This window comes from Amblyomma americanum, chromosome 3 (assembly GCF_052857255.1).
Source record: "Amblyomma americanum isolate KBUSLIRL-KWMA chromosome 3, ASM5285725v1, whole genome shotgun sequence".
Lineage (NCBI taxonomy): Eukaryota > Metazoa > Arthropoda > Arachnida > Ixodida > Ixodidae > Amblyomma > Amblyomma americanum.
Window position 1 is genome coordinate 123,461,107 of NC_135499.1, and position 13,685 is coordinate 123,474,791.

Sequence of the window (13,685 nt, forward strand, 5' to 3'; positions counted from 1 at the left end):
GATGAAGATTGAGATCGTGATGATGATAGACGCGAAATCCAAGCTTCGTCCGAGGTTTCCGCGAGTACGAGTTCGTCGTGCGGCCCGCCCGCATAGCATCGAGGGCTGCGAATTCCGCCGCGTCGGCGCGGCCGATCGCCTCCTTCCTCGTCCGGCTCACGCGCCGCTCTTGGGCGTTCCCGTTCACGCTTCGCGCAAAGCAGGAAAGCCCGCGCTCTGGGGGCGGAAACCCGTCGCTGACCTTCGTTTCTTTTTCCTCCTCTTGCCTAGTATTCGATCGTCTCTGCTCTTTTGCTGCGCCGACGATGTTGTTTCTTTTTTTCGACTGAGCGGGTACTACCTCCTGCCTGCCTGTTGCATGTATGCGGTTGCTCTTTTGGGGTCAGGGTGGAACTGGGGGGATGCACGCTAGGAACGTGTAACGGGGCAGCTCTCTGCGCGCCTTGCGTTGTTTTTGTTTTCGTTTCCTGGCGGCTTTGCGAGCCTATGCCACCTCGCACCTGTCACCACGTTCCGTTCGTCGACGCTTGAGCGCTGAGCTTGTGAAAGGTGCTCACACGCGAGACAGCTAGCTCTCCGGCGGTTTTGAAAGCAGGCACGCGTGAAGAACGCTGTGGAAAAGAAGAAAAATAGGGAAAAGATTGAGAGGAATATGTATACACGTGCGAGGCGCAGTTCAGTTGGGAGCTGTTGGGTGTATCAAAAGCTGCTGCGACAATTGTCACGATGCTTCAAGTGATCTGGGTTGGAGGGAGAATTCCTTATGCGGCTTGTATCCATGACGTTGTGCACTGGGTTCCCAGTCGTCAACGATTCTTTGTAAAGGCGCTTGAAAAGTGCGTGTTCGTCTCGCTTACGTGTTTCTGACGTTGGGGTGCGGCGCATATTTTAAGTACCACATTTACTCACGTAATGGGCACGCTTGCATGATGAACGCACCCCCTATACTTTGGCTGTCAATAAGTACTTTTTTTGCCCGTCGCGTAATGAACGCACCTCATTATTTTACCTCTTAATCTGCTGATGGTGATAGTGAGGGCTAGCTGGCGCTCATTTTGAGCGCTGGAACAACTGCGTAATGCTATAAAGTGCTCTTTAGAATGTCGAGACTACCTCAACCTACCGTAATAATTAATGTTACGCGAGGAATCTGGGAAGCAATAGAAACCAGGACTGGTCACAAAAGGTTTCCCATTTCGATCTACGACACACTAAGGATTGTAGCAACATTTTTCTGTTAACCTTCACGCTGCATGCCGTGAGTTGCGCCAGTCAAATCCGAACGCGCACCGTTTTGGACAGCATTATGTGCCACTACGTGAGTTCGGCACTAATATAAAGTTTTATGACAATGTGCCTGAGCACGGATGCCTTGCTGAAAAATTTGTTTTATATTAAGGTGGGTCGTGTACAGGATGTTTCATATATATATTTTTTATTGCACCATTACTACTTCCCGCCCCCATTATTACCATTTAGATCTTTTTTAAAGAACATTTTTCCCCCCAAGATTGACGCACCCTCAAGTTTTGAGATTTTTTTGGAGAAAAGAAGCTCGTTCATTATGGGAGGAAATACGATATATATCATAAATATTAGAAGACTGGGTTCTCCCAGAAGTTATGTTTCGTTCTACTTTGGTGCTTTACTGTCAACTTGCATGCATTCGTTTAGAAGATTACGCTGTTACAATGTGTGACGCGTTTACTATTTCTTGCTGTTCTTTTGCTTAACCGGGGCTCGATCCGGAATATTCTTGTCATTTAGAGATCGCCTCCTACTATATCTGGCCGAGTCGAGTTCCATGCCGAAGGAAAATACCCTCCCTCGTCGCGTATTGAAAAAAAAAAAGCAAGCCAAGATTGCACTTTTTAACTGCTCCTGCTATCCTCCGTGTATCGCTGAAACGTGCTCGTTTGCAGTCGCCGCCACCAAGTGGCACGCAGAAGCATTACTATTCGCGACTTCCAAGTAGCCTGCGCGGTGGCCTTATTGCGAAAACGTAGCCCCGGGGACAGGCATGACATGATTCGTATGTAGGCAGCAGCTTCCGTCTGCGCCCGTTCAGCCCAGCGAAGCGACTCCCGACCTTGAACGAGTTACGCCCCGAGCTATGTGTGCGTCTGTCGTGGCGCTTATCGCGTCTCTCTTCTCGAAGGGGAATTAAAAGCGGAAGCCGGGCTTGTAAATCGCCGACACTTGCGAAGCAACGCCGGGACGTCGAGACGAAGGAAGCGAGCAGCTCCGCTGCTCGTGCCTATGCAATGCTCCGGCACCCCATGCACTGCCACGGCCGGACTAGAGGACTGCGGCGGGCTCCGTCCTCCAGTCCGGCCGTGGCAGTGCTTGCTCACAGCGTCGACTGACGAAGTTGCACGGGTTATAGATCATTTATTCGCCGCTCCTTCGCTACGCTGTTTTCAACTGCTGGTGAAGCCTGCCGCGAAGAAAAAACGCATGAAGCAAGCCTTCCTCGTTTGACCATTAGAGTGCAGAGCGTGGCTTAAAAATCGCCGACACTTGCGAAGCAACGCCGGAACGTCAAGACGAAGGAAGCGAACAGCGCCGCTGCTCGTGCCTATTGCAATGCTCCGGCACCCCATGCACTGCCACGGCCGGACTAGAGGAGCTGCGGTGGGCTCTGCCATCCAGTCCGGCCGTGGCAGTGCTTGTTCACAGCGTCGACTGACGAGGTTGCACGGGCGTTGCTATAGATGATTTCTTCGCCGGTCGCTTCGCTACGCTGTTGTTTTCAACTGCTGGCGAAGCCTGCCGCGAAGAAAAAGCGCATGAAGCAAGCCTTGCTCGTCAGACCATTAGAGTGCAGAGCGTGGATAATTGATGGGAATCGTTTCCTTGGTAATTCTGTCCTTAAAATTTCTTTTTGGTGGAGGTCGCCTCCTGTGGTCTACATCTCGAAGTAGAACACGTCGCAAAGTAGACCACAAAAACGAATATTGATTCGGAACTTGTCAGCTGGTACGACTCGAACAACGCAAAAACGAAAATTCAGCTTCGAGGGTGGTTTCGAAGTCAAGAAAATGGATAAACTTTGTGCATTAAGGTACGAGGCATTTTGATATTATTTCTTCGTATTAGAATACCGCCTAATGGCCTCTGTCACGTGGGTTGCCCTAACTATGTAGTAATCTATTAGACGTCTTTGTCTTTCCAGTTTTATTTTTCCTTTTTTTTCCTCAGTTTTCTCTCTCCTTCTTCCCTTAGTGCTTGTGCTGCACTGAGTGTGGATTCTGTTTCCGCAACGTGGCTGCTTCTCTCAGCTATGCAATCTGTTTGTGCGTTCTTTGGAGCCCGCGTTACGCTCGCGCCTCAACTGAGATTTTTCTGACAGCTGCAAGCGTACACGTGTACGTGCGTTTGTGGGTGCGTGACTGTCCGCTTGTGTTCTGTGCGCCTGCGTGCGTGTGCATGTGAATTTTGTTTTTCATCTATCGCAGACTATTCAATTTTCTCTCTTAATTCAGTTTATTTGCTGTCATCGTATTAATTTATTTGCTATATATGGCCAAGCTAAGCTCTCCAGAAATCGATCGAGTGTATGCAGCCTTCTGACCCATTTTAGAAGGCGCGTTTGCAGAGACTAGAAACACGTGGTCGGATTTCCTCGTTATAATTCTTTGCGCTTTTCCCGCCGAAAAGACCCCGCGGCACGAGCCACGAGAAATACAGGAAAGCTTGAAATTGCGGTGCGAACGTGCTACCTATACGACGCTGTATCAGCATATGATCGTACTCTCGTCAACACCGAGCTTCCTTTCGCGCGCTTAGCGGGAAGCGTGCATTTCGTCTGCGGGCAGGCGTGCCGTCGATATAGCGTTGTGCAGCTACGATCACGTCCACCGATGCATGTGTGCACCGAGTTGGAACCGTAAAGCGCGGCAGTCCGGGCGTGAGCCAGCCAGACCATTTCTCTCTCTATTCTTTTTTTCTCTTCTTTTTTTCGCCGTACATAAGCCTTTAGACGCATGAGCGGTCGCGTACACTGTTTCCCACGCTCGAGGAAGTGGCGGTTGCTTCTTGCCGGTGGCACGCAGCTCGCAATGGGGGAGCTCAGTCTCTATCGCAGCGCTGCCTGACCGGCGCCGTTTGCAGCCAGCCGGTTTTGTTTTGCTGGGAAGCGGGCGTTTTTTTTTTTGTATCTTCCTGTTCGTTCAATTCACTCGCCGACTGGACGCTGCCGATTTCATTTCCGCAGTTAGCGAGCCGACGACGGTGCGCACTCAATCCATCGCTGGACAGGGTGTGGCGTCGGTCGGACGGAGAAAGCCTTCCTGGTTTCCTTTATCGTCCGCACCCAGCTCTGTCGGTGCTGGTTTTCGAAAGTCCGTGACTCGAATGCGGATAGGCGGAGTCCGAGCGAGCCGCTCTCTTGCGACGTTATAGTCGGGACAAAGTATGCGTGCGTATCTCTTTCACGCTCGGAAGTTTGTTTTTTTTTTGCCCCTTTTTTAAGTTCTCTCGTTACTCGAGATCATAACTTTGCGTCACGCTTATCGCGCTTCGGATCGGTTCGAACGGATTCGGCGTCTCGGCATTTGAAGTGAACTAGTCTAAAGAATTTCGTTGCGAAAGCGCGGACGGCGCGGCCTATACGCGCGCTGCTGTTTCATTTCTGACGGGTGGTGGTTTTGCAGCAGCATTGTTACACCGACGTCGGCTGGTGAAGTACGAGCGAAAAAAAGAAAACAATCTGCACTCCTTGGGCGTGCAATTGTTGGTGAGGCACTCACTGTGTGTAATTGGAGGTTCGGCAAGTGAGGGGGGGGGGGGGGGGGGTCGAGGTTGACGGTTCTTTGCGTCGCTGCCGACATGCCGCCGTCCTTGTCGCTTGCTGTGGAGCCGTCAAAGGCCGTTTATTGGAGCCCTGAGCCAGGGCTGTCTGTTCGGGTTGACAATATAACCATATAGCAGGCTGGCGGCTGTAGGCACCCTCGTACCTTCCCCGTGTCTGAGGTCTTTTGCGACACGTGGTGGCACGTGGCGCAGTGGAGGTTGATTCTGAAACGTTTTTGTATTACGTTTGCGCAATAGCCTGGCACTGCTGCATTTGCGTTTGCGTTCTACCCGCTCAGGGAGATAAGGCTTCTAGATGTCGAGTTATACCCGCTCTAACCACCCTATCCTGGAGATGTGCCGCTGCAATGGTGCAGTGGTTATGGCGTTCGCCGCTGGCCCGAAAGACGCGGGTTCGATCCCGGCCGCGGCGGTTGAATTTCTATGGAGGTCAAATTCTAGAGGCCCGTGTACTGTGCGTGGTCAGTGCACGTTAGAGAACCCCAGGTGGTCTAAATTTCCGGAGCCCTTCACTACGACGTCCCTCATAGCCTGCGTGAGTCACTTTGGGACGTTAAACCCCCGTAAACTAAACTATCGTGTAGATATTAGGGAGTTTTAGAATGTGGGCACCCTATCGATTATGGGGATATGGGAATAGCTGGGCGACAATGCGCATGCGCTGAACAGTAACGCCCCTCACGTTGTTAGATACCTGTAGCGTACCGTGTACCGCCCTACCGTTACCTGAGTACCGGGAGCCCTCGGGAATGCGCATGCGTATATCGCCTTGAGGGCGCCAGATGACGCCAGGTACTCGGCCACTAGAGTCACTGGAAGCTTTGAAATTTTTTCAGGTGACTCTAGGCCGCTGAGCGCTCCTGCCGCATCGGGACCAATCATCGCGTGCGCACTGGTGGTGGGCGGGATCCCGGTGCTCCGGTAACGGTAGCACAGTATGCTAAAGGTGCCTATTGTTCTGCACACCTGCACTGGCGCCCCGCTGTTCCCCTATATTCCATAATCGATAGGGTTCCCCTATTGTAAAAGTCCCTATTTTTCACCTTTTGGCGCTTTCTCTTTCGATCTGCCTTTTTGACCGCTTTGTTCCGGAATGTCGATACTGTGTTGGATTGTGTCGCGATGGTGCAGCACCTGTGTGCCCCTCTCACGCTGTGCTGCCTCTGGACGCAGGTGCGGCACCAGCTGGTGGAGCCCCTGGACTACGAGCAGTTCGTGTCCAAGAACAAGACCATCCTGCACAATGACCCCCAGCGGGAGATGCTCTTCTTTCCCCCCGACGACATCTCGGTGAGTTTAGATGCATGCTGTTCGCAGGCTGTGTGTGCATTTGTTTCAAGGCACATGACCTGTAAGTCGTTTCTCGAAGTGACACCTCTTTGACGACGCAGTACCCCTAAAGAAAGGATCTACAGGCGTCTCCAGTATGTGCGCAAAAGGGCTATTGTTGTTTATTTCTCTGCTGAAGTTGAAAATGAAAGCCAGTTAGAAAACAGGAAAAGTGTACTTGTCGCGAATAATTTGCGGAGTAATCTGTAATTCAATGCTCAAGCTTTGTCCGCTTTAATATTGGAGGGGAATAAGGAGCACGCCTCGGCTTTGTAATTCTTCCTTCGCTTTGCGTAGAGGGAATCGGGAGGTTTGCATGCGTTTAGTCGCAGCCGCGCAAGTGTCACTTCCTTCCACAAATGTCCTTGCACTTACTTGCAAAGTTGTTCTTGCACTTACTTGCAAACACTGCTCAGTTTCTTTTTCCCTAGGAAGGGCGCGCGAACGAGTTTGACCGCCGAAGTGCGCTACCTACTGTTCAGGCCGCGACCGTATGCAGCCGTTGTCATAGGTGGAGAGTTCGAGGCGTTCGATTCTTAGCCGTGTAGTTGGGACCCTTGCAGCGATCCGTGGAAGTCGTAACTTCGGAGGTGTGAGTATGACAGTTCCTCTCAGCATCAGTGGATTTACAAAGGCTGATGATTGCAGCGAAATGTGTATTGCAGTACTCCGTTTCGCGGGGCTGCTTTCCTAAGCGCGCATTTCGGAAACCCGGTCTTGTATGCCTTCTTTGAGGCGCTGGTGTTCGAGTCGCGTACCCATGCAGCCTGCGACATTCATTTATGCAGCCTATACATTTCACATAAACCAGCAAACTAACACTAGCACTTCATACGGTTTGAAGTTATCTTGTCGAGCGTATAGCAGCGGCTAGTGGAGATTGGGTCCAATAGCCTAACAAGCGTCGGCAAGTACACTTTCAGTACTGAAGCCTTAGACTGAGAAACCGATCTGGAGAAGTAGATTCTTAATCATCATCATCATATCATCAGCGTGACTACACCCACTGCAAGGCAAATGCCTCTCCCATGTCTCTCCGATTTTAACCCTGTCCTTTGCCAGCTGCGCCCACCGTGTGCCTGCAAACTTCCTAATCTCCTCCGCCCACCTTCTTTTGGAATCCACTTCGTTACCCTTAAGGACCAGCGGTTATCTTGCCTTCGCATCACATGCCCTGACCAAGCCCCATTTCTTGCTCTTGATTTCGACTAGGATGTCATTAACCCGCGTTTGTTCCCTCACCCACTCTGCCCGCTTCCGGTCTCTTAACGTTACACCTATCATTTTTCTTTCCATGGCTCGCTGTGTTGTCCTTAACTTAAGCTGAACCCTTTTCGTTAGCCTCCACGTTTCTGCCCCGTATGTGAGTGCAGGTAAGATACAGCTGTTGTACACTTTTCTCTTGAGGGATATTGGTAAACTGCCATTCATGATCTGAGAAGACCTGCCATATGTGCTCCACCCCATTCTTATCCTTCTAGTTATTTCCCTCTCATGATCCGTATCAGCTGTTACTGCCTGCCCTAAGCCTAAGTAGACTATTCATTTACCACTTCCAGCACCTCGCTGCAAATTGTGAACTGCTGCTCCCTAGCTAAACTGTTGAACATTACTTTGGTTTTCTGCATGTTAATGTTTAAGCCCACCGTTCTGTTCTGCCTGTCTAACTCATTGATCATGATTTGCATTTCACCTCCTGAGTGACTCAGCAAGGCAATGTCGTCAGCGAATCGCAGATTATTTATGCATTATCCATTAACCCCCAGCTGTTCCCAATTCAGTCCTCGGAATACCTCCTGTAAACAGGCGGTGAATAGCATTGGCGAGATCGTGTCTCCCTGCCTGACCCCTTCCTTATTGGAATTTTGTTGCTGACTTTATGGAGGGCTATGGCAGCTGTGCAGTTGCTATATATATCTTCCAGTATTTTGGCATAAGGCTCATCTACACCCTGATTCCGCAACGCCTGTATGACTGCTGAGGTTTCCACTGAGTCATAATCTTTATCGTAATCAATGAAGGCTGTATATAGGGGTCCTTCTGCGCATCTCTCTATCACCTGAGAAGTACATTGCAGCAGTATTATTTATCGATCCGTCCGCGAAGTTCGTGCCCTCCGCAGTCTCGAATCTGAGTCTGTGACATAATTTCGAGTAAAGGCATGGGCATGAGCTAGACTGCGTTTTCGTGACATAATTTCTGCAGTTTTTGCCAGGGTAAGCCAGGTGTATTGCTAAATGTTTGTGAGGGGGGGGGGGGGGGCGGAGGTGACAGCGTGACCGTGGCAATTTATTGACCGTAAGGTGAACGATATCGATCAGGTCGTTGTCCTGTAGCCGTGTGCGCACGGTGCCGGTCGAACCCGCGCGGTCGACCCACATTATCCAGCGTGTATCGACCGGCACATCACGGTACGCGCCTCGGCAAAGAGTCATCGTTCCATCGGCTTCAGCTTTATCGCATTCCCGTGCGAGGCCGGTGTACGCTCGCCCTACCGTAAACAGTAGCCCCGCCGTCGTTCTTAAGATGCGCCGCGCGTCTCGCGTTAGATAACCGGTGCACGGATAGGCAAGAGGCTCAGTGCACTGCGCACTTGTATACCGTATACCGTAGTCCCTGTCTGCAGCGCATCGACACGTCGGCGACTGACGAACCCGGGCGCGGAAAAAAAGCGATAGCATTGTTTGGGGATCTCCCCCGTCGTCAGCGCCTTTAAACGCCTGGAAGAGTCCGTTGCGCGCCTTTCTTTTGCTTTTTCTTTTGTTCGCAATTTGCTTTGGAGCCGAGGAGGAGGCAATGGCGTCTATACGTGTTCTGGCAAGTTCAACGCCCTCTAGGAGACCGTCGCGGGTTCGGGGTATTACCCGATTCCACGCATGGTGCTACTTGACACCAGTGTGCGTGTGTGCGCGAAACGCGGTTCTGGTTTTGTTGTTGTTTTTTTGTTTTTTCAGGAGCGTCGCCGTTGCTGCAGCGCTCTGTTGTCTCGATACGATTGTGTATAGGCAGGTTGCCCACTTACGGAGGATGGGTGCAGTATATAGCGCACAAGGAGCGAACGGCGCGGATAACGAAAAATAAATCACGTATAAATCCTTCTAGGACCGGACCGTGGTGGAACCAGTTTCGTGGGAGTTCGCGTGCGCACCGATACGACAAATGCGTATACGCGGTGTATAGACCTACACGGCCTTGTCCGGTCTGTTCTCCCTGTTCATTTTTTTTCTTCCTCCTCCTCAAATGTTCGTCTACCGGAGGGCTCAGCCAATGGCGCTTTGTTCCCCTCGCTTACTTTATTACTCGGACAGGACAGAGTTTGGGCTGTTGTTTATGTACAGCCTTGTTGTGCGTTGCTTCTCCTGCGGTTGCACGAGAGTCGTGCGTTGGTTTTACTGCCTCCGTGTGCCTCCCTTATTCGCGTCGTTCGACCTCAGTCAGGCGGCGAGAAATTTAGGGCCCCCTTGTCGAAAGCTTATTGGCTTCGCTGTAATTGATTTTCACTCCGCTGTCCGAGACCAGCACGTGCACGCCAGAAAGTAGGTTTACCGCGCGTTCCCAATTTGAGCGCGTGCGCACAATGCGCTCCCGTTCATGTCGCCGGTGCGAAACGGCCGGCTGTTTAGTGCACTACATCTGAAGTGAGTATACAGGATGGGTTCCTCTTCCCCTATACTGTACACATTTTGCGCAGTTTTTTTTTTCTGCTTTGTCAAGTCGGGTATCGGTGAGTTCAGCAGTTAACGTTACTGGCGGGTTTATAACCCAGTCTTTCCTGCGGCTTTGCGGAAGAAAAACAGGATAGCTTTATTAAGCCGTTTTGCGAATCGGGGTGGTATATACGGTTGTTGTTTCCCCGTTTGAACCATCGTGCCTGCCGAGGACTTTTAGCCTGGAACTAGCTGAGGTGAAAAAACAAAGACAGAAAATTTGAAACAAAAAATGTAATTACACGGCAAGCGAGCGGGTGGAAAATAATATATGGGCACTTAATTAACGAGCGTGGGTATTATGGCACAGAAGCACTGTCATAGGCAGTGAAGTATAGGCCGTAAATGGAAAGTAATTGCCTGCTATATAGCTTGCGATCGAGCAAAATGAATTTAATGCGTGGAAGATAAAACTCAGCACTGAATCACACAGACCACTTTCAATACTGTCGGTGCATGTGTATTAGGTATCATTGAAAGCGACATAATTGAAGATGTAGGCTTTGGCAGAACATTGTGGCCTATTCAGATAAGTACACTGAACGGTTTTAGAGGCACATAGGCGTTAACATGTCCGTGGTTGCACACAATGGGTGCAAATAGCGACGGCCGAGAATAGATAAGAACGGCCAATGTACAGCGCAACACACAAAGTACAAGGGGCAGAAGCAGTCTATCAACTGAATTCTCTATCGGAGCCGCAAGCAATGTAGTAGAAGAAAGGGGCTGTACATCAAGGGAAGCTGCGCGGTCAGTGGAATTCAGTGTAGTCGTGTCAGTTAATAAGACAAAGTTGCGAATGATGAAAACGATAAAGAGCGATGAAATTCGTCACGCAAACGGCAGAAAGCCATTGAAATCAGAATGTGGTGCTAGTTCTTTTTTTTATATATATGGGGGTTTAACGTCCGAAAAGCGACTCAGGCTATGAGGGACGCCGTAGTGAAGGGAACGTTCCTGAAATTTCCACCACCTGGGGCTCTTTAACGTGCACTGACATCGCACAGTACGCGGGCCTCTAGAATTTCGCCTTTATCGAAATGCGACCGCCGCGGCCGGGTAGAACCCGCGTCTGTCGGGTCAGCAGCCGAGTGCCATAACCACTGAGCCACCGCGGCGGCGGCGCTTAGAAGTGGCCATGTACGAGCGTGATATGTTTCATGTGTTATTCATTTACATGACCACACTGAATTCCGCTGATCGCGCAACCTCTCGGTGTACCGTCCCCTTCTTCTACCTGTTGTTAATGCCTCCGAAGTAAAATCAGGTCGATAGTCAGCGCCTGTTTGTGTCTCTCACTGTTTCTGACCCTTGTCTTTGCGCCTTGCGCTGTACATTCGTCACGCAGAACCGACTAGCCCATCAACTCGCTGTTGCAGAGAACCATGCCCTCGCAGTCATTAGCAGTGTGTATACAGCGACGTAAACAGAAAGGTAAAGCGGCTCACGTTGAGGGATGAGAACCTTGCTAGGGGGGGGGGGGGGGGGGGACCTTGCTAAGGAAGTATAGATGCACTAAGCGAAATATGCCATAAGATTACAGCTAGTACCAGAGGAGGGGATAACCAGGGAGGCACCAGCAGAGATCTATAAAATGGTCGGCGACAGGATTGTGCTCTGCCGCTGCTGATATATTTGATAGTATAGAAAGGCGCTGAATGAAGTAAGGTACGTTATAACGTCATCTGAAGGACCGGGTCAGATGACGGGGCAGCGTCTCGCGGTTGGTATTTCATCGTTAGCTCACAGCGATGGATGTTTTCAACCGCTCGCATCGATAAATCGGATTCGATCAAAGTTCAACGAAACTGTTGGTCAGGCGGTCACCAAACAGTGTCGTCATGTACCCATGGGGTAACAGGGTGCGAATATATATATGCCGAGGTGTGGAATAAGATGTGTGTACACAGAGAAACAAATTTTATCAGAACAAAGATAAGGATAACCGAAGCCGTAATGATCGACTGTTTTCGGGAAAGGATTTTAGCCCTTTTGTATACAAAAAACAATTCACCGCTGAGAAAAAGAAACAATACTGAAGGAGCGTGCACAAGACGCGCACTGTGAATTTATATCGACCAAGAAGAAGACGGTAACGGAGGGGCAGAGGCAGGTTGTTGGAAAAAATGCAATGGAAAGACAGCCTGCTGTTGACCTGTATTGGAGGGCGAGTAACCAAATCGGGAAGGGAACTTTTTGTGGCAATTCAGGATGCAGTGCGCCACCTTCTGAGGCTTGATCAGGCTATCGTATAGAACGTTGAGCTTTGTGTAAATTCTTACGGAACGATATGATCCCTGCACAGCATGTAGAAATTTTTATTGAAACAATTGAGCTTATGTTCTTCGAAAGCTGATATATGACCATTTCTATCGGCTAGGTAAGGATCACTTAAAACGAGGCCCCTAACTGTAAAATTTAAAAAAAGTTGTCTGTTAGAGTTCATTTAGCACGAATCACTTTTCTGACGTCCGCCATCGCTGGCATACCTGTAGCGCAAAAGCGAGATTACACCTAAGAGGGCCTAATCTAAAATACTGCTTCGCCAAAACAACCTGCACTGTTCCGGTGTATCTTCAATGCGAGTGCGAAGCTTGAGAATAGTTTTTTCTAGCAGTCGGCTTCGGCAACGTTAGGGAGGAGAGTTTATGAATCCCCGCAGAACGTTGCTTTTTTGTTTGGCGCGCGGCGTGACAGGTACCGCATTTCGCATTACAGCCTGCCAAGGGAGCCGAGGCGGCAGGTTTAATAATCTCAGTGCCAGAAGTTTGTGCGATGCCAGATCGGCGGAAAATTCGTATTGGCGCGCACAGTGGACGAGCAGCCGGGAATTGAACGACCCATTCCTATTGTAGCGATAGCTACATTACGGCAGCATTTCGAGCCTTCAGCGTGGCGGCGCCGCCACCGCCATGTGGTTGGTCACGTGATGCGGAGCAGCTGCCGGCGGCGTGGCTGGTCACGTGGTTGGTCACGCCACCAGCCACGTGGTTGGTTACGTGGTGCGGAGCGCGAAACCGAGCTCCAACAGTTGTGCGCATGCGCCGTGTCAAGTGGGAAGAATATGAAGAAGGAACGTCCAACGAAACGGAGCAGCGAAAGACTGGCTTTGCAGTTCAACTGTGCAAGTTCCACTCGGCCAGCTGTAGCTATTGCGTCACTCCAGGTTTAACCACAGCTAAACCACCGCCAATTTTTTTTTTTATGCGCTAGCACTTACTATTTCCCGCATTTAGCCGTTGTGTGTTTTTCTCTGTCTGAAGCCTAGCTGTTTTGTGGCAGGCTGCGTGCTCACCTGCCCACCGGGGGGTGGGTAACCTGCCCATATATATATATATATATATATATATATATATATATATATATATATATATATATGGCTCATCCCAGTCGTGCGAGGCTGCTCAGTAAGAGCAACCCGGATTGCAGCCCAAGCCCCACCGATGCCAGCATCTGCCATAGAAGGACAGTGACGCAATCGCTTGACCGCTGCACCACTGCGCTATGAGTGCTATAGGAAGACTCCCAGAGATCTGTGAATGGAGAAAATGACCAATCCGCATATATGGACATTAATCCATTATCGTTATCCGAACACCTGCCATCTGCGAACACTGGATGTGAACACCGGAAGCGAAGTGAAAACCGAACTGCTAGCGCACCTAATTAGCATTTGTCCTAACTACGCAAATTAACCGTCATTTATTTTGTTTTTCAATAATACTGTCAACCCTTTCACCACGGTCCTTGCAGAAATTAAGAGAGATTTACAGACGTTGTTCGTGCACGTATGTACGCCACGGTTAAGAGGCTAGAGAGACGTATACGCATATC

The 13,685-nt window shown here is 50.2% G+C and overlaps 1 protein-coding gene across 16 annotated transcripts in view; it reads left to right on the forward strand.

The window, feature by feature from the left end:
* The window catches only part of Ziz (dedicator of cytokinesis protein Ziz), a 176,938-nt gene that overhangs the window by 58,835 nt on the left and 104,418 nt on the right, over positions 1-13,685 (forward strand). For all 16 annotated transcript variants that reach the window (XM_077657805.1, XM_077657807.1, XM_077657808.1 and 13 more), the window contains exon 2: positions 5,989-6,105. In XM_077657805.1, the coding sequence (XP_077513931.1) occupies positions 5,989-6,105 (117 nt within the window). The remainder of the gene's footprint in view (positions 1-5,988; positions 6,106-13,685) is intronic.